Source organism: Crinia signifera, chromosome 4, assembly GCF_055691185.1.
Source record: "Crinia signifera chromosome 4, ASM5569118v1, whole genome shotgun sequence".
Classification (NCBI taxonomy): domain Eukaryota; kingdom Metazoa; phylum Chordata; class Amphibia; order Anura; family Myobatrachidae; genus Crinia; species Crinia signifera.
The window spans coordinates 6300121-6321884 of NC_139220.1; the positions used below are offsets into that span (position 1 = coordinate 6300121).

The 21764-nt window shown below is 49.5% G+C and overlaps 1 protein-coding gene across 3 annotated transcripts in view; it reads right to left on the reverse strand.

The window, feature by feature from the left end:
* The window catches only part of DCP1B (decapping mRNA 1B), a 29437-nt gene extending 12902 nt beyond the window's left edge, over nt 1–16535 (reverse strand). For 2 of the 3 annotated variants that reach the window (XM_083180872.1, XM_083180870.1), the window contains exons 1-4: nt 16342–16534; nt 14481–14521; nt 13157–13284; nt 8800–8866 (exon numbers count right to left, since the gene is read on the reverse strand). In XM_083180872.1, coding sequence (XP_083036998.1) covers nt 8800–8866; nt 13157–13284; nt 14481–14521; nt 16342–16488 — 383 coding nt within the window. In that variant the 5' untranslated portion in view covers nt 16489–16534. Of the gene's footprint in view, nt 1–8799; nt 8867–13156; nt 13285–14480; nt 14522–16341 lie in introns of all 3 variants that reach the window. The other variant, XM_083180869.1, reaches the window with a different exon arrangement.
* Nucleotides 16536–21764: the final 5229 nt, after the last annotated feature.

Consider the following 21764-nt stretch of genomic DNA (forward strand, 5'->3'; position numbering starts at 1 on the left):
GGGATGTGGGATATATACCGAGCTACTGTGGGATGTGGGATATATACCGAGCTACTGTGGGATGTGGGATATATACCGAGCTACTGTGGGATATATACCGAGCTACCGTGGGATGTGGGATATATACCGAGCTACTGTGGGATGTATACTGAGCTACTGTGGGATATATACCGAGCTACCGTGGGATGTGGGATGTATACCGAGCTACTGTGGGATGTATACCGAGCTACTGTGGGATGTATACCGAGCTACTGTGGGATGTATACCGAGCTACTGTGGGATGTATACCGAGCTACTGTGGGATGTGGGATATACACACCGAGCTACTGTGGGATATACAAACCGAGCTACTGTGGGATGTGGGATATACACACCGAGCTACTGTGGGATATACACACCGAGCTACTGTGGGATATACACACCGAGCTACTGTGGGATATACACACCGAGCTACTGTGGGATATACACACCGAGCTACTGTGGGATGTGGGATATATACACCGAGCTACTGTGGGATGTGGGATATATACACCGAGCTACTGTGGGATGTGGGATATATACACCGAGCTACTGTGGGATATATACCGAGCTACTGTGGGATATATACCGAGCTACTGTGGGATATATACCGAGCTACTGTGGGATATATACCGAGCTACTGTGGGATATATACCGAGCTACTGTGGGATATATACTGAGCTACAGTGGGATGTGAAGTATATACCGAGCTACTGTGGGATGTGGGATATATACTGAGCTACTGTGGGATGTGGGATATATACTGAGCTACTGTGGGATGTGGGATATACCACATGGCTACAAGCTGAACCATTTAGAGGGACAGCAGCTGCAGGGAGCAGGGTCCGCCATGGCTTGGTATAGCTCGTTAGCCCATGTAACTCAGACTACATTACTATAGGGTGTGATGTGCAGTATGGATGGTGTAATGGTTACATCACTGCCGCGCAGCACTGAGGTCATGGGTTCTATTCCCACCATGTGTTATATATATATGGGACAGCACGGATGGTGTAATGGTTAGCATTACTGCCTCACAGCACTGAGGTCATGGGTTCTATCCCCACCATGTGTTATATATACGGGGCAGTACAGATGGTGTAATGGTTAGCATTACTGCCTCACAGCACTGAGGTCATGAGTTCTATCCCCACCATGTGTTATATATACGGGGCAGTACGGTTGGTGTAATGGTCAGTATTACTGCCTCACAGCACTGAGGTCATGGGTTCTATCCCCACCATGTGTTATATATACGGGGCAGTACGGACGGTGTAATGGTTACATTACTGCCTCACAGCGCTGAGGTCATGGGTTCTATCCCCACCATGTGTTATATATACGGGGCAGTACGGATGGTGTAATGGTTACATTACTGCCTCACAGCACTGAGGTCATGGGTTCTATCCCCACCATGTGTTATATATACGGGGCAGTACGGACGGTGTAATGGTTATAGCATTACTGCCTCACAGCACTGAGGTCATGGGTTCTATCCCCACCATGTGTTATATATATGGGGCAGTACAGATGGTGTAATGGTTACATTACTGCCTCACAGCACTGAGGTCATGGGTTCTATCCCTACCATGTGTTATATATACAGGGCAGTACGGATGGTGTAATGGTTAGCATTACTGCCTCACAGCGCTGAGGTCATGGGTTCTATCCCCACCATGTGTTATATATACGGGGCAGTACGGACGGTGTAATGGCGCTGGGGACATGGGTTCTATCCCCACCATGTGTTATATATATATGGGGCAGTACAGATGGTGTAATGGTTACATTACTGCCTCACAGCACTGAGGTCATGGGTTCTATCCCTACCATGTGTTATATATACGGGCAGTACGGATGGTGTAATGGTTACATTACTGCCTCACAGCAGTGAGGTCATGGGTTCTATCCCCACCATGTGTTATATATACAGAGGGCAGTACGGATGGTGTAAGGGTTAGCATTACTGCCTCACAGCACTGAGGTCATGGGTTCTATCCCCACCATGTGTTATATATACGGGGCAGTATGGACGGTGTAATGGTTACATTACTGCCTCACAGCGCTGAGGTCATGGGTTCTATCCCCACCATGTGTTATATATACGGGGCAGTATGGACGGTGTAATGGTTACATTACTGCCTCACAGCGCTGAGGTCATGGGTTCTATCCCCACCATGTGTTATATATACGGGGCAGTATGGACGGTGTAATGGTTATAGCATTACTGCCTCACAGCACTGAGGTCATGGGTTCTATCCCCACCATGTGTTATATATATGGGGCAGTACAGATGGTGTAATGGTTACATTACTGCCTCACAGCACTGAGGTCATGAGTTCTATCCCCACCATGTGTTATATATACGGGGCAGTGCGGTTGGTGTAATGGTCAGTATTACTGCCTCACAGCACTGAGGTCATGGGTTCTATCCCCACCATGTGTTATATATACGGGGCAGTACGGATAGTGTAATGGTTAGCATTACTGCCTCACAGCACTGAGGTCATGAGTTCTATCCCCACCATGTGTTATATATACGGGGCAGTACGGATGGTGTAAGGGTTAGCATTACTGCCTCACAGCACTGAGGTCATGGGTTCTATCCCCACCATGTGTTATATATACGGGGCAGTACGGATAGTGTAATGGTTAGCATTACTGCCTCACAGCACTGAGGTCATGGGTTCTATCCCCACCATGCGTTATATATACGGGGCAGTACGGATGGTGTAATGGTTACATTACTGCCTCACAGCACTGAGGTCATGGGTTCTATCCCCACCATGTGTTATATATACACAGGGCAGTACGGATGGTGTAAGGGTTAGCATTACTGCCTCACAGCGCTGAGGTCATGGGTTCTATCCCCACCATGTGTTATATATACGGGGCAGTACGGACGGTGTAATGGTTATATTACTGCCTCACAGCGCTGGGGACATGGGTTCTATCCCCACCATGTGTTATATATACGGGGCAGTACGGACGGTGTAATGGTTACATTACTGCCTCACAGCGCTGGGGACATGGGTTCTATCCCCACCATGTGTTATATATATATGGGGCAGTACAGATGGTGTAATGGTTACATTACTGCCTCACAGCACTGAGGTCATGGGTTCTATCCCTACAATGTGTTATATATACGGGGCAGTACGGATGGTGTAATGGTTACATTACTGCCTCACAGCACTGAGGTCATGGGTTCTATCCCCACCATGTGTTATATATACACAGGGCAGTACGGATGGTGTAAGGGTTAGCATTACTGCCTCACAGCACTGAGGTCATGGGTTCTATCCCCACCATGTGATATATATACGGGGCAGTACGGATGGTGTAATGGTTAGCATTACTGCCTCACAGCGCTGAGGACATGGGTTCTATCCCCACCATGTGTTATATATACGGGGCAGTACGGATAGTGTAATGGTTAGCATTACTGCCTCACAGCACTGAGGTCATGGGTTCTATCCCCACCATGTATTATATATACACAGGGCAGTACGGATGGTGTAAGGGTTAGCATTACTGCCTCACAGCACTGAGGTCATGGGTTCTATCCCCACCATGTGTTATATATACAGGGCAGTGCGTATGGTGAATGGTTAGCATTACTGCCTCACACCACTGAGGTCATGGGTTCTATTACCACCATGTGTTATATATACGGGGCAGTACAGATACGGATGGTGTAATGGTTAGCATTACTGCCTCACAGCGCTGAGGTCATGGGTTCTATTCCCACCATGTGTTATATATACGGGGCAGTACGGATACGGATGGTGTAATGGTTACATTACTGCCTTACAGTGCTGAGGTCATGGGTTCCATTCCCAACATGGCTCTAACTGTGTGGAGTTTGTATGTTCTCCCCGTGCTTGTGTGGGTTTCCTCTGGGTACTCTGGTTTCCTCCCAAAATATACAGGTAGGTTAATTGGCTCCAAACAAAATGATCCATGGAATATATAATATATAAATAACTGGTAATAATAGTATCTGTACAGTGCTGCGGAATATGTGTGCGCTATATAATAAATGGTAATAATATTCTCTGTACAGCGCTGTGTAATATGTGTGCGCTATATAATAACTGGTAATAATATTCTCTGTACAGCGCTATGGAATATGTGTGCGCTATATAATAACTGGTAATAATATTCTCTGCACAGCGCTGTGGAATATGTGTGCGCTATATAAATAACTGGTAATAATAGTATCAGTACAGCGCTGTGGATTATGTGTGCGCTATATAATAACTGGTAATAATATTCTCTGTACAGCGCTGCGGAATATGTGTGCGCTATATAATAACTGGTAATAATAGTCTCTGTACAGCGCTGTGGAATATGTGTGCGCTATATAATAACTGGTAATAATAGTCTCTGTACAGCGCTGTGGAATATGTGTGCGCTATATAATAACTGGTAATAATAGTCTCTGTACAGCGCTGCGGAATATGTGTGCGCTATATAATAACTGGTAATAATAGTCTCTGTACAGCGCTGCGGAATATGTGTGCGCTATATAATAACTGGTAATAATAATCTCTGTACAGCGCTGCGGAATATGTGTGCTATATAATAACTGGTAATAATATTCTCTGTACAGCGCTGCGGAATATGTGTGCGCTATATAAATAACTGGTAATAGTCTCTGTACAGCACTGCGGAATATGTGTGCGCTATATGATTTATTATTATTAACAGTTATTTATAGCGCAAACAGACATTCTAGGGTTAATTTTTGTTATGAGCCAATTAGCCTACTAGTATGTTTTTGGATTGTGGGAGGAAACCGGAGTACCCGGAGGAAACCCACGCAAGCACGGGGAGAATATACAAACTGTGCACAGCTAGAGCCATGGTGGCAATTGAACCCATGACCTCAGCAATGCGAGGCAGTAATGCTAACCATTACACCATCCGTGCTGTAATATTCTCTATACAGTGCTGCCGAATATGTGTGCGCTATATAAATAACTGGTAATATTCTCTGTACAGCACTGTGGAATATGTGTGCGCTATATAATAACTGGTAATAATATTCTCTGTACAGAGCTGCGGAATATGTGTGCGCTATATAAATAACTGGTAATAGTGTCTGTACAGCGCTGCGGAATATGTGTGCACTATATAATGACTGGTAATAATATTCTCTGTACAGCGCTGCGGAATATGTGTGCGCTATATAATAACTGGTAATAATAGTCTCTGCACAGCGCTGTGGAATATGTGTGCGCTATATAAATAACTGGTAATAATAGTCTCTGTACTGCGCTGTGGAATATGTGTGCGCTATATAATAACTGGTAATAATAGTCTCTGTACAGCGCTGCGGAATGTGTGTGCGCTATATAATAACTGGTAATAATAGTCTCTGTACAGCGCTGCGGAATATGTGTGCGCTATATAATAACTGGTAATAATAGTCTCTGTACAGCGCTGTGGAATATGTGTGCGCTATATAATAACTGGTAATAATAGTCTCTGTACAGCACTGCGGAATATGTGTGCGCTATATAATAACTGGTAATAATATTCTCTGTACAGCGCTGCGGAATATGTGTGCGCTATATAAATAACTGGTAATAATAGTCTCTGTACTGCGCTGTGGAATATGTGTGCGCTATATAATAACTGGTAATAATAGTCTCTGTACAGCGCTGCGGAATATGTGTGCGCTATATAATAACTGGTAATAATAGTCTCTGTACAGCGCTGCGGTATATGTGTGCGCTATATAATAACTGGTAATAATGGTCTCTGTACAGCGCTGTGGAATGTGTGTGCGCTATATAATAACTGGTAATAATAGTCTCTGTACAGCGCTGCGGAATATGTGTGCGCTATATAATAACTGGTAATAATAGTCTCTGTACAGCGCTGCGGAATATGTGTGCACTATATAATAACTGGTAATAATAGTCTCTGTACAGCGCTGTGGAATATGTGTGCGCTATATAATAACTGGTAATAATATTCTCTGTACAGCGCTGCGGAATATGTGTGCGCTATATAATAACTGGTAATAATAGTCTCTGTACAGCGCTGCGGAATATGTGTGCGCTATATAATAACTGGTAATAATAGTCTCTGTACAGCGCTGTGGAATATGTGTGCGCTATATAATAACTGGTAATAATAGTCTCTGTACAGCGCTGTGGAATATGTGTGCGCTATATAATAACTGGTAATAATAGTCTCTGTACAGCGCTGCGGAATATGTGTGCGCTATATAATAACTGGTAATAATAGTCTCTGTACAGCGCTGCGGAATATGTGTGCGCTATATAATAACTGGTAATAATAATCTCTGTACAGCGCTGTGGAATATGTGTGCGCTATATAATAACTGGTAATAATAGTCTCTGTACAGCGCTGCGGAATATGTGTGCGCTATATAATAACTGGTAATAATAGTCTCTGTACAGCGCTGCGGAATATGTGTGCGCTATATAATAACTGGTAATAATAGTCTCTGTACAGCGCTGCGGAATATGTGTGCGCTATATAATAACTGGTAATAATAGTATCTGTACAGCGCTGTGGAATATGTGTGCGCTATATAAATAACTGGTAATAATAGTCTCTGTACAGCACTGCGGAATATGTGTGCGCTATATAATAACTGGTAATAATATTCTCTGTACAGCGCTGCGGAATATGTGTGCGCTATATAATAACTGGTAATAATAGTCTCTGTACAGCGCTGTGGAATATGTGTGCTATATAATAACTGGTAATAATAGTCTCTGTACAGCGCTGTGGAATATGTGTGCGCTATATAATAACTGGTAATAATAGTCTCTGTACAGCACTGCGGAATATGTGTGCGCTATATAATAACTGGTAATAATATTCTCTGTACAGCGCTGCGGAATATGTGTGCGCTATATAAATAACTGGTAATAATATTCTCTGTACAGCGCTGTGGAATATGTGTGCGCTATATAATAACTGGTAATAATAGTCTCTGTACAGCGCTGCGGAATATGTGCGCTATATAAATAACTGGTAATATTCTCTGTACAGCACTGTGGAATATGTGCGCGCTATATAATAACTGGTAATAATAGTCTCTGTACAGCGCTGTGGAATATGTGTGCGCTATATAATATAACTGGTAATAATATTCTCTGTACAGAGCTGCAGAATATGTGTGCGCTATATAAATAACTGGTAATAATAGTCTCTGTACAGCGCTGCGGAATATGTGCGCGCTATATAAATAACTGGTAATAATAGTCTCTGTACAGCGCTGCGGAATATGTGCGCGCTATATAAATAACTGGTAATAATAGTCTCTGTACAGCACTGCAGAATATGTGCGCGCTATATAATAACTGGTAATAATAGTCTCTATACAGCGCTGCAGAATATGTGCGCGCTATATAATAACTGGTAATAATAGTCTCTGTACAGCACTGCAGAATATGTGCGCGCTATATAATAACTGGTAATAATAGTCTCTGTACAGCGCTGCAGAATATGTGCGCGCTATATAATAACTGGTAATAATAGTCTCTGTACAGCGCTGCGGAATATGTGTGCGCTATATAACTGGTAATAATATTCTCTGTACAGCGCTGCGGAATATGTGTGCACTATATAAATAACTGGTAATCGTAGTCTCTGTACAGCTCTGCTGAATATGTGTGCACTATATAAATAACTGGTAATAATAATCTCTGTACAGTGCTGCGGAATATGTGTGCACTATATAATAACTGGTAATAATAGTCTCTGTACAGCGCTGTGGAATATGTGTGCGCTATATAAATAACTGGTAATAATAATCTCTGTACAGTGCTGCGGAATATGTGTGCACTATATAATAACTGGTAATAATATTCTCTGTACAGCGCTGTGGTATATGTGTGCGCTATATAATAACTGGTAATAATAGTATCTGTACAGCGCTGCGGAATATGTGTGCGCTATATAATAACTGGTAATAATAATCTCTGTACAGTGCTGCGGAATATGTGTGCGCTATATAATAACTGGTAATAATAGTCTCTGTACAGCGCTGCGGAATATGTGTGCGCTATATAATAACTGGTAATAATAGTCTCTGTACAGTGCTGCGGAATATGTGTGCGCTATATAATAACTGGTAATAATAGTCTCTGTACAGTGCTGCGGAATATGTGTGCTATATAATAACTGGTAATAATCTCTGTACAGCGCTGTGGAATGTGTGTGCACTATATAATTACTGGTGATAATATTCTCTGTACAGCGCTGCGGAATATGTGTGCACTATATAATAACTGGTAATAAATAAATAAATAGAACATAAATAAGGTAATGCTCAGAGATTCCAGCAGATGGTGCTATTGGGCAAAGTATATCAGGCAATAAAACCAGTTAGTGGTGTGTAGAATGGCGTGGAACATGGAAGCACAGGAGCGCACCCAGTACTCTGTACATACGCACAAACATCTAACACACAACAATGCTCCTTGTGCGGTCCTCACCCAGGTATGCAGTGCTCGCCTTATTCATTACCTCCTTTCCACCTAACCCAAATCTAGTAGCCTCCACCTGTACCTGTACCCACATTCCATACCCTCCACCTAGAACCACAACCCTATAGATTGTAAGCTTGCGAGCAGGGCTCTCCTAACCAGTTTATTTAATAACTGTGGTTTCCAATTGTAAAGTGGAAAAGGAATATGCTGCGCTATATAAGTAACTGGAAATAAATAATTAGGTACCCTCATACCAATCCCGCACTACAAGCTGCCATCCCCACCCCATGAGCCCGCTTACTTCTTCATGAGTCCGGCAAGCCGCTGGCATTCTCCCTTGTCGTAAAACCAAATTCCATAAATACAAACTAGGGGTAAAAGAAGAGAAACAAGATTAACGTACAGAGGTATCCAGACCATCAATACTAGCACGCCTGCTCACGCTGCACGCACAGACGTGACGTCTTCTCATATACCTGTTCCATATCTCTCCCACACTCCGAGCCGGATGGCCGGGAGCCTCGCGGGGGACACAAATTCCATTTACACTCCGATAACAAGTGTGAAAACCAGAAGTAATATTGGCCGTGCGTTACAGAAACTAGACCTGATTAATGGCGATCTCCTGGGAAGGCTCAGCGACCGCTGCGGAGAGGGGCGCACAGGACGCGGGGACGGGGGAGAAGAAAGCCTCCTTACTGGAATTCTATTCGCAGTTTCTGCTGCATTGGTTTGTCGTAATGTTCACTTGCAAAGTTCGCCATTATTTTGGTCACAGACGCTGCTGTGCTCAATAACAAACCCTTACATACTCTCAGTACAATGTGTACCACAATACAGTACGTTCGCTCATTACTAATGAATCCGAATTATGGACCGTAAATAAAAGGTGAAGGCGGCATGATCCCTGACTATACTGGAGGTAGTGGTGAATGTCCTTAGAAGAGGTGGAACACAGAGACCACCCCTGCATGTAGTTGTGGATCCCGTAGTGCTGGGCTCGGAGCACTTGACCCAATGGACGCCGTTATCTCCCCCCGCTCTCTCCAACTTTAGACCTTGTATCGGAGCCGTCAGCGACAGAGACGGAAAGCAGAGCCCCTCATGACTGGGTGAAGTGGGCAAATGACAGGCGGATAAGTTCAATCTCCCCGCAGGCCACAATCAGTAAACGTACACTGGATGGCAGCGGGAGGAGGGGACGAAGAAAACTACAAATCTGGGAAGGGAAAAGGCGAAACCTATTTGACATGGTGGCTCCCGGTGCATTATCCCGACCCTAGACGGTTGTTATCCCAGACGAGAGCCACCGGGACGTTCCCTTTGTATTAAACGCGGCAGATTTCTGGAATCGGGAGGATGTTTCACTCGTTCATCCGCCACGCTTCAGCCACCTACCGGCCTATGCCCAAGAACATGGCTCCACGGCCTAGCGTATTCTGGAAGGGCAACATGGTATCGGAAATCGAAATGGACTACGAGCACGTTCCTCCTGGAGGTAAGAAAGCTTATAAAATGTACCATGTAATACAGAAGAGTCTCGACCCTAAATAATGCGAGGTGCAGCCAGACTGGTGCAGGCAGGATACGGGGGTCGGTGGCGCTACGATTACTGAACGCTGGAAGGACAGCGCATTCCGAATGTTACAAACGAGTTTTGCAAACTGCAATAAGATTCACCATTTCTGTCAAAACGAGCCAGAAACTCACCATAGAAAAAGCTGGCGGCAGTATTTACATGGCTAGAGAAACGCAGCGATCGGAGGCATTAGAGACTCCGATGTGATTCCGATGGTGCAGCCATGCACCGGTTACAAGCGACAATTATTAGCCAATATAATAAGAGCCGTTCAGGATCTCATTTAAATACCGTCCGCCAATCATTCACGTCCGCAGGAGATGGGTTTTTCCTCCCCGTACGAGTGAAACACTTTTTCCGAACACCATTAATTAGCTGTGTAAAGAGACTCTATACATAGAACAGCGCGTAATCTGCAACTGCCGAGCGATTGTCACAGCACAAATTCCAGCAATTGCCAGAGTTTGCTGCAGGCTTCGATTCTGCGCACGGTCGCCTCCGTTACGGCAACTGTCGCCTGCTGTGGGCTGCGCACGCGGCAAAGGCAGTAATTACATGCAAATAGCAGAACATAAAGCGTTGTTTGCTGGGGTCCGTCACTCCGGTGTATTCAGTGCTTGAAGGTTTGTTTACTTGGAACGTCACGATTTGTAGCATACCGTAGGATTACACTGATCGTATATCAGCGTCAGCCTCCGCAAAGCCCCTGTGACCACGCTCGTCATTTGTGCGCTTTATATACCGCACGTGTCTCCGATCACACCGCATGCATGTGCGACAGACATATGTGATTTCCTACCAAGAAATAGTTCATGGACAAAGGCCCTTATTCAGATCTGATCGCAGTACAAATTTGTTCGCAAAATGGGCAAAACCATGTGCACTGCAGGTGGGGCAGATGAAACATGTGCAGAGAGAGTAAAGGTGCGTACACACGGATAGATTTGGCAAAAGATCTCGGCGTTCCCGACTGATTGAAACGACCAATCGCTCAAATCGTTCCCTGTGTATGAACGATATATCGCTAATTGACTGTCTCCCTCCACCATCGTTAAAGATCAACCGTTCACGTGTAATCGTTTGCTCAATCGTTCATCATTTGACACCAAATCGTTTGTGCAGGAGTTCAGAGGAAATCTTTAACTAGATTGAATCGTTGGCCAAATCTACCAGTGTGTACACACCTTTAGATTTGGGGGGAGTTATTTTGTTTCAGAGCAGGGTAAATACTGGCTGTTTTATTTTTACACTGCAATTTAGATTTCAGTTTCAACACACCCCACCCAAATGTAACTCTCTCTGCACATGTCACATCTGCCCCACCTGCAGTGCACATGGTTTTGCCGATTTTGAGACCAAATTTGTACTGCGATCAGATCTGAATAAGGGCCAAAGTATGATTAATATTACAACGCAGCAGCGATGGCAGGTACTGGCCACAGGGGGGAGTAAGTGTCCTGCCAAGACTGTATGTGGTTGCTAAGACTGCGGCGGCTACGGGGACATGTGGGGAATCGGAGGAGAGCACAGATTCCTTAGGCCTTTGTGAGATTAGATGTGTTTGGTAGATTTGGGACACGACACAAATACTTGATAATGACTGGAGGCCCCATAAGGCAGGTGTCTTGCAGTGTTCCCTATACTTAATTCCTCTGCTCAGTAATTATAGCTGCGGTGCCGCGCGGCAGCTGGTGGCTCCCCGTTTGGGGGCGGTTCCTGCTCTGTCAGTGGGAGTCTCAGTAACGTAGCTCGCTGGATACACAAATGTATATATATATATATATATATATATATATATATATATATATATATATATATATATATATATATATATATATATATATATATATATATATATATATATATATATATATATATATATATATATATATATATATATATATATATATATATATATATATATATATATATATATATATACACACACACACACATATACACACACGGGTATTGTGCCACCGCTACGGGAAGCCGCGTCCGCCAATGCCAGGTAGCCACAATGACACACATTAACCGCTACCGACTAAATCAAGAACGCCAAAACAACCCAGCGCCAACATCCTGCATCAACCCACAGCCAAGGGAAAACCATCAACATTTATCGGTATTAAAAGCAAAAGAAACCACATTTGTCATCACCAGCAAACTCCCTCGCAGCTCCGGCGCCATCTTTCTTTTGAATCCACTTGTTTCATGTCTCTCCCATACGCATGGTTATTAATAATAGTTACATAGTGGCGTTTGTATGTGCTCCCCGTGCTTGTGTGCGTTTTCTCCCGTTTCCACCCACAATCCAGTAATATACTGGTAGGCCAATTGGCTCCCAGCAAAAATGAACCCTGGTGTGTAAGACTGGGTACATAATATACAATTTGTGATAAGATTGTTCAGCGTCTACCAACTATATCATTAACAATAAACCTGATCGCCTTAAGATGCAGACAAATTCGATGTTATTGTCGGCGGGGGTTCCGGTGACAGCACTTGATAATGTTCAGTGATTAACCCGCAGACAAGACAATCGTAGTGTGCATGGGGTAGAAGTGTGTGCGTGTTGTACGGAATATATGTGTAAGCTCCACTGGGACAGGGACTCATGTGATTGGTCAAACATTCAGTGTAAACAGCTGGGGAATATGGTGGTTATTATGGTTTGCGCCCCTGCGCGTTCGCACACAAAAGAGATTTTTATCAACTACGTTGGCGACCATCGAATGAATTCGATCCACCCAAGGCTGCAAATGGGTGAGGGGAAATTCGCGCTCCACAGGGTCAGCGCTCTCGCCCTCCCCATTACTCTGCCTCAATAGTCACCACTAGGCAGGGGTGACGGCTTCTGTTGGATACACACAGAGAGATGGAGGGCTCTCACAGACTTGAGAGGGCACTTACACCGCATCGCGGCAGCCTGCTAATCAGTGCGACCTCAGGATCATCCAGAAATCCCCCCCCCCCCCACAGGCAGCTGTAAAGGGCTGGGATCGGGGACAGCAGGTCTGTGTAACTGTATGATGCATGTCAGGCGACAGAAGGTGGCACTCCCCCCCTGTATACTCACACCTGGCGTTCCTGTACAGCAGGAAGGGGTCCTGAAGCTGGAAATCCAGATCCTTGGTAATGGGCTCTGTGCGGTTCTCCATGCTCAGCCGGTTCATAATGGTGAAGCCATGTTTGGGGGATGCGGATCTGGTAGGATACAATGAGCAGTGATAAGTAAACAGGAAGACACCCCACTTTGGGCCGGGCAGGGGGGGGGGGGGTGGCGATATCAGCATAACAGAGCCTTCAGTGGATGGGGAGTTATCTAGTTCTATAAACAGGACACTATAGTTAAAGCTGCCCAGATCCTGTGTACACATCAGAAGGGGATGCAGACGGAATCCCGACCGCTGCAATGCCAGTACTACGTTCCTCTATGGGTGGTACCATGTTCCACGACACCCATAGAGGGAGAATAAAATGGTGTGCCGAGCGTAGTGAGGCACCGCCCCCCCTCCCCTGGCGGCGGTCAGGATTCCTGCGTCGGTATTTCGACAGTGGGGATTCCGACAGCCGGGATTTCATACTGATCCCATCAGAAGGACGGAGTGATCACATTCCATATGTATTAAGGCCATTAGCGATATCACTTGGTGTGATTATACATAACATCCATTGCTAGTGACTGCGCTAGCGTGCAATCATCTGTGCAGGCAATTGTGTAATATTTGCATAAATATTTTTTATATTATAATTGATCTATCAGACATGTATGGCAATGTATTTGATTATAACAAGGTGTTAAGGTATATGAGGCATTGGCAAGTTATAGGGACAGCACTAGGGGTATTAGGGTGTATGAGGCATTGTCAGGCTTTAGGGTGTATGAGGCATTGGCCGGCACTAGGGGTGTTAGGGTGTATGAGGCATTGGCCGGCACTAGGGGTATTAGGGTGTATGAGGCATTGTCAGGCTATAGGGCCAGCACCGGGGGTATTAGGGTGTATGAGGCATTGTCAGGATATAGGGCCAGCACCAGGGGTATTAGGGTGTATGAGCCATTGGCAGGCTATAGGGCCAGCACCAGGGGTATTAGGGTGTATGAGCCATTGTCAGGCTATAGGGCCAGCACTAGGGGTATTAGGGTGTATGAGGCATTGTCAGGCTATAGCGCCAGCACCAGGGGTATTAGGGTGTATGAGGCATTGGCAGGCTATAGGGCCAGCACCAGGGGTATTAAGGTGTATGAGGCATTGGCAGGCTATAGGGGTGTTAGGGTGTATGAGGCATTGGCCAGCACTAGGGGTGTTAGGGTGTATGAGGCATTGGCAGGTACAGTACAATGGTGTATACAGCACAGATCATGTGCGCAGGAACCCACGGTATAATAGAAGGTGATTCACCTGGTGTACACAAACAGCGTCCCCTCCACATCAGTCTTCTCCTAAAAGAACATAATTAATGAGTCAGCCCGAGACATTTACATTCCCCTATAACAAAGGCGATTTAGTCGCACACAGAACACAACACACACAGATTACCGTGTACCCCTAATTGCCAAATCACATCCAGTATAGCGAGCGAAGACACTTAATGGCCGAGCCCAGCAAGACACTGGGAAGTGGCAGCATGACGCCATGGAGCCCACTCCCTGCATTGTGTGACCAGTGCAGGCAGCGGCGCAGGCAGGAAACTGGGTAGGGAGGTGGGTGACCAGTGCACAATGAGCGGGGGAGGGACCTGGGTCACCAGCGCAGGCAGGGAGCTGGGTAGAGAGCTGGGTCACCAGCGCAGGCAGGGAGCTGGGTAGAGAGCTGGGTCACCAGCGCAGGCAGGGAGCTGGGTAGAGAGCTGGGTCACCAGCGCAGGAAGGGAGCTGGGTAGAGAGCTGGGTCACCAGCGCAGGCAGGGAGCTGGGTCACCAGCGCAGGGAGAGGTGTAGAGAGCTGGGTCACCAGCGCAGGGAGAGGTGTAGGGAGCTGGGTCACCAGCGCAGGGAGAGGTGTAGAGAGCTTGGTCACCAGCGCAGGGAGAGGTGTAGGGAGCTGGGTCACCAGCGCAGTGAGAGGTGTAGGGAGCTGGGTCACCAGCGCAGGGAGAGGTGTAGGGAGCTGGGTCACCAGCGCAGGGAGAGGTGTAGGGAGCTGGGTCACCAGCGCAGGGAGAGGTGTAGGGAGCTGGGTCACCAGGCGCAGGGAGAGGTGTAGGGAGCTGGGTCACCAGGCGCAGGGAGAGGTGTAGGGAGCTGGGTCACCAGGCGTAGGGAGCTGGGTCACCAGGCGCAGGGAGCTGGGTCACCAGGCGCAGGGAGCTGGGTCACCAGGCGCAGGGAGCTGGGTCACCAGGCGCAGGGAGCTGGGTCACCAGGCGCAGGGAGCTGGGTCACCAGGCGCAGGGAGCTGGGTCACCAGGCGCAGGGAGAGGTGTAGGGAGCTGGGTCACCAGGCGCAGGGAGAGGTGTAGGGAGCTGGGTCACCAGCGCAGGGAGAGGTGTAGGGAGCTGGGTCACCAGCGCAGGGAGAGGTGCAGGGAGCTGGGTCACCAGCGCAGGCAGGGAGCTGGGTCACCAGCGCAGGGAGAGGTGTAGAAAGCTTAGTCACCAGCGCAGGGAGAGGTGTAGGGAGCTGGGTCACCAGCGCAGGGAGCTGGGTCACCAGCGCAGGGAGCTGGGTCACCAGCGCAGGGAGCTGGGTCACCAGCGCAGGGAGAGGTGCAGGGAGCTGGGTCACCAGCGCAGGGAGAGGTGCAGGGAGCTGGGTCACCAGTGTAGGGAGCTGGGTCACCAGTGTAGGGAGCTGGGTCACCAGTGTAGGGAGCTGGGTCACCAGTGTAGGGAGCTGGGTCACCAGCGCAGGGAGAGATGCAGGGAGCTGGGAGACCAGTGCAGGGAGAGTTGTAGGGAGCTGGGTCACCAGCGCAGGGAGAGGTGCAGGGAGCTGGGTCACCAGCGCAGGGAGAGGTGCAGGGAGCTGGGTCACCAGTGTAGGGAGCTGGGTCACCAGTGTAGGGAGCTGGGTCACCAGTGTAGGGAGCTGGGTCACCAGCGCAGGGAGAGATGCAGGGAGCTGGGAGACCAGTGCAGGGAGAGTTGTAGGGAGCTGGGTCACCAGTGTAGGGAGAGGTGTAGGGAGCTGGGGGACCAGCGCAGGGAGAGGTGCAGGGAGCTGGGGGACCAGCTGCTACACACACACTGGGTGCAGCTGGAGCTCCGGCCTGGGCCTCCTCCTCTCCCCGAGCACAGCACCCCGGGCCCGGCGCACTCACCCACTCGCTGCTCTTGTGGCTGAAGGTGTAGAGCGCCACCTGGCTGGCCACGTCCACGATGCCCTGGATATACGGGTCCTGTCGTCGCAGAGCCGCCAGGCTGATGTCCAGGCCCCGGCCCGGGGGCCCGCTACCGGACGCCGCCATCTTGCTGCTCTCCAGACCAGAGCAAGCGAGCGCCGAGAGAGCAGGGGGAGCGCCGAGAGCGGTAACTTGTAGCAACAAGCTGTTGTGTTACCATGGGAACGGCATGAAGGAGCCGTATACCCTGTGATAGAGACGGAGGGAATGGGGCTGAGAATGGGGTATGGGTAAAATCCGGAATCGGATAAGACACCGGAATGCCGGACTGGACATCAAACTCCTGAGAATGTAATATCTATATACCATCATTACCCTTCACCATGCCCCTCTGCCCACCCAGCACACAGGCCTGATGGGATCTGCTACCACTGTACTCTACCCCCCTCACTACTGTACTCTGCCCCCCTCACTACTGTACTCTGCCCCCCTCACTACTCTGCCCCCCTCACTACTGTATTTTGCCCACCTCACTACTGTACGCTGCCCCGCTCACTACTGTATGCTGCCCCCCTCACTACTGTACGCTGCCCCCCTCACTACTGTACTCTGCCCCCCTCACTACTGTACTCTTCCCCCTCACTACTGTACACTGCCCCCCCTCACTACTGTACTCTTCCCCCTCACTACTGTACTTTGCCCCCCTCACTACTGTACTCTTCCCCCTCACTACTGTACGCTGCCCCCCTCACTACTGTACTCTTCCCCCTCACTACTGTACGCTGCCCCCCTCACTACTGTACTCTGCCCCCCTCACTACTGTACGCTGCCCCCCTCACTACTGTACTCTGCCCCCCTCACTACTGTACGCTGCCCCCCTCACTACTGTACTCTGCCCCCCTCACTACTGTACGCTGCCCCCTCACTTCTGTACGCTGCCCCCCTCACTACTGTACTCTGCCCCCCTCACTACTGTATGCTGCCCCCCCCTCACTACTGTACGCTGCCCCCCTCACTACTGTACTCTGCCCCCCTCACTACTGTACGCTGCCCCCTCACTACTGTACTCTGCCCCCCTCACTACTGTACGCTGCCCCCTCACTACTGTACTCTGCCCCCCTCACTACTGTACGCTGCCCCCTCACTACTGTACGCTGCCCCCCTCACTACTTTACTCTGCCCCCTCACTACTGTACGCTGCCCCCCTCACTACTGTACGCTGCCCCCCTCACTACTGTACTCTGCCCCCTCACTACTGTACGCTGCCACCCTCACTACTGTACTCTGCCCCCCTCACTACTGTACTCTTCCCCCTCACTACTGTACTCTGCCCCCCTCTCTACTGTACTCTGCCCCCCTCACTACTGTACGCTGCCCCCTCACTACTGTACTCTGCCCCCCTCACTACTGTACTCTGCCCCCCTCACTACTGTACGCTGCCCCCTCACTACTGTACGCTGCCCCCCTCACTACTGTACTCTGCCCCCCTCACTACTGTACGCTGCCCCCCTCACTACTGTACTCTGCCCCCTAACTACTGTACTCTTCCCCCTCACTACTGTACTCTGCCCCCCTCACTACTGTACTCTGCCCCCTCACTACTGTATGCTGTCCCCCTCACTACTGTACTCTGCCCCCCTCACTACTGTACGCTGCCCCCCTCACTACTGTACTCTGCCCCCCTCACTACTGCCCCCCCTCACTACTGTACGCTGCCCCCCTCACTACTGTACGCTGCCCTCTCACTACTGTACGCTGCCCCCTCACTACTGTACTCTGCCCCCCCTCACTACTGTACACTGCCCCCCACACTACTGTACACTGCCCCCCCCCCCTCACTACTGTACACTGCCCCCCTCACTACTGTACTCTGCCCCCCTCACTACTGTACTCTGCCCCCCTCACTACTGTACGCTGCCCCTCTCACTACTGTACGCTGCCCCCCCCTCACTACTGTACACTGCCCCCCTCCCCACACTATTGTACACTGCCCCCCTCACTACTGTAATCTGCCCCCGCCCCTCACTACTGTACATACCCCCCTCACTACTGTACTTTATCCCCCCTCACTACTGTACACTGCCCCCCCTCACTGCTGTACTCTGCCCCCCCTCACTACTGTACTCTGCCCCCCTCACTACTGTACGCTGGCCCCCCTCACTACTGTACTCTGCCCCCCATCACTACTGTACACTGGCCCCCTCACTACTGTACTCTGCCCCCCCCTCACTGCTGTACTCTGCTCCCCTCCCCCCCCCCCCTCACTACTGTATGCTGCCCCCCTCACTACTGTACACTGGCCCCTCAATACTGTACGCTGCCCCCCTCACTACTGTACTCTGCCCCCCCTCACTGCTGTACTCTGCCCCCCCCCCCCCTCATTACTGTACGCTGGCCCCCTCACTACTGTATTTTGCTCCCCTCTCCCCCTCACTACTGTACTCTGCCCCTCCTCACTACTGTACTCTGCTCCCCCCCCCATCACTACTGTACTCTGCCCCCCCTCACTGCTGTATTCTGCTCCCCCCCCCTCACTACTGTACTCTGCCCCCCTCCCCCCCTCACTACTGTACGCTGCCCCCCTCACTGCTGTACTCTCCCCCCCCCTCCCCCCCTCACTACTGTACGCTGCCCCTCCTCACTACTGTACTCTGCTCCCCTCACTACTGTACTCTGCCCCCCCCTCACTACTGTACTCTGCTCCCCTCACTACTGTACGCTGCCGCCCTCACTACTGTACTCTGCCCCCCCCCATCACTACTGTACGCTGCCCCTCCTCACTACTGTACTCTGCTCCCCTCACTACTGTACTCTGCCCCCCTCACTATTGTACTCTGCCCCCCTCACTACTGTACTCTGCTCCCCCCCCTCACTACTGTACTCTGCCCCCCTCACTACTGTACTCTGCTCCCCCCCTCACTACTGTACGCTGCCCCTCCTCACTACTGTACTCTGCTCCCCTCACTACTGTACTCTGCCCCCCTCACTATTGTACTCTGCCCCTCCTCACTACTGTACTCTGTCCCCCTCACTACTGTACTCTGCCCCCCTCCCCCTCACTACTGTACTCTGCTCCCCCCCCTCACTACTGTACGCTGCCCCTCCTCACTACTGTACGCTGCCCCCTCACTACTGTACTCTGCTCCCCTCACTACTGTACGCTGCCCCCCCTCACTACTGTACGCTGCCCCCCCTCACTACTGTACGCTGCCCCCCTCACTATTGTACTCTGCCCCCCCCTCACTACTGTACTCTGCCCCCCCTCACTATTGTACTCTGCCCCCCCCTCACTACTGTACTCTGCTCCCCCCCTCACTACTGTACGCTGCCCTCCTCACTACTGTACTCTGTCCCCCCCCACTACTGTACTCTGCCCCCCCCCTCACTACTGGACTCTGCTCCCCTCTCCCCCTCACTACTGTACGCTGCCCCCTCACTACTGTACTCTGCCCCCCCCCTAACTACTGTACGCTGGCCCCCTCACTACTGTACTCTGCTCCCCCCCCCTCACTACTGTACTCTTCCCCCCCCCTTACTACTGTACTCTGCTCCCCCCCCTTACTACTGTACTCTTCCCCCCCCCCTCACTACTGTACTCTTCCCCCCCTCACTACTGTACTCTGCTCCCCCCCTCACTACTGTACTCTGCTCCCCCCCCACTACTGTACGCTGCCCCCTCACTACTGTACTCTGCCCCCCCCCTCACTACTGTACTCTGCCCCCCCTCACTACTGTACTCTGCTCCCTCCCCCCCTCACTACTGTACTCTCCCCCCCCCCCCCCCCCCACCCCCCCTCACTACTGTACGCTGGCCTCCTGAACGTGCCGCAGTAACACCGCCCCTTGGGTACAGCAGTCTTGTTAATATCTATAACTAGAAAGGCTGATTGCAGGCAGACTGCCACACTGCGCGTGCTGGCATAGATCCGTATACCTTTAATCTTCCAATTAGCTTAACACCATTGATCAAATCACTAAACCCTCTCCCACTTCAAGACGTTCAGTGTACTCTCATTTCTGAACGCATTTATAATACCATTGAATTTCCCCCGTATTTTCCTAGATAATGATTTGTTTTATTGTATTAATCACCAAGTATGAAATCTGTAAGATCCGTTGCTGCCCGCATTTCCCACCCTCTTATTGGCATCCGAACGGGTGACCCCCCCCCCCTTACCCCTCTTATTGGCATCTGTACGGATGGCCTCCTCTTATTGGCATCTGTACGGATGGCCTCCTCTTATTGGCATCTGTATGACCCCTCTTATTGGCATCTGTACGGATGACCCCTCTTATTGGCATTTGTACGGATGACCCCTCTTATTGGCATTTGAACGGATGACCCCTCTTATTGGCATCTGTACGGATGACCCCTCTTATTGGCATTTGTACGGATGACCCCTCTTATTGGCATCTGTATGGATGACCCCTCTTATTGGCTTCTGTACGGATGACCCCTCTTATTGGCATCTGTACGGATGACCCCTCTTATTGGCATCTGTACGGATGACCACCTCATACCCCTCTTATTGGCATCTGTACGGATGGCCCCCTCTTATTGGCATCTGTACGGATGACCCCTCTTATTGGCATCTGTACGGATGACCCCTCTTATTGGCTTCTGTACGGATGACCCCTCTTATTGGCATCTGTACGGATGACCCCTCTTATTGGCATCTGTACGGATGACCCCTCTTATTGGCATCTGTACGGATGACCACCTCATACCCCTATTATTGGCATCAGTATGGATGACCCCTCTTATTGGCATTTGTACGGATGACCCCTCTTATTGGCTTCTGTACGGATGACCCCTCTTATTGGCTTCTGTACGGATGACCCCTCTTATTGGCATTTGTACGGATGACCCCTCTTATTGGCATCTGTACGGATGACCCCTCTTATTGGCATCTGTACGGATGACCCCTCTTATTGGCTTCTGTACGGATGACCCCTCTTATTGGCATTTGTACGGATGACCCCTCTTATTGGCATCTGTACGGATGACCCCTCTTATTGGCATCTGTACGGATGACCCCTCTTATTGGCATCTGTACGGATGACCCCTCTTATTGGCATCTGTACGGATGACCCCTCTTATTGGCATCTGTACGGATGACCACCTCATACCCCTCTTATTGGCATCTGTACGGATGGCCCCTCTTATTGGCATCTGTATGGATGACCCCTCTTATTGGCTTCTGTACGGATGACCCCTCTTATTGGCATCTGTACGGATGACCCCTCTTATTGGCTTCTGTACGGATGACCCCTCTTATTGGCTTCTGTACGGATGACCCCTCTTATTGGCATCTGTACGGATGGCCCCCTCTTATTGGCATCTGTACGGATGACCCCTCTTATTGGCATCTGTACGGATGACCCCTCTTATTGGCATCTGT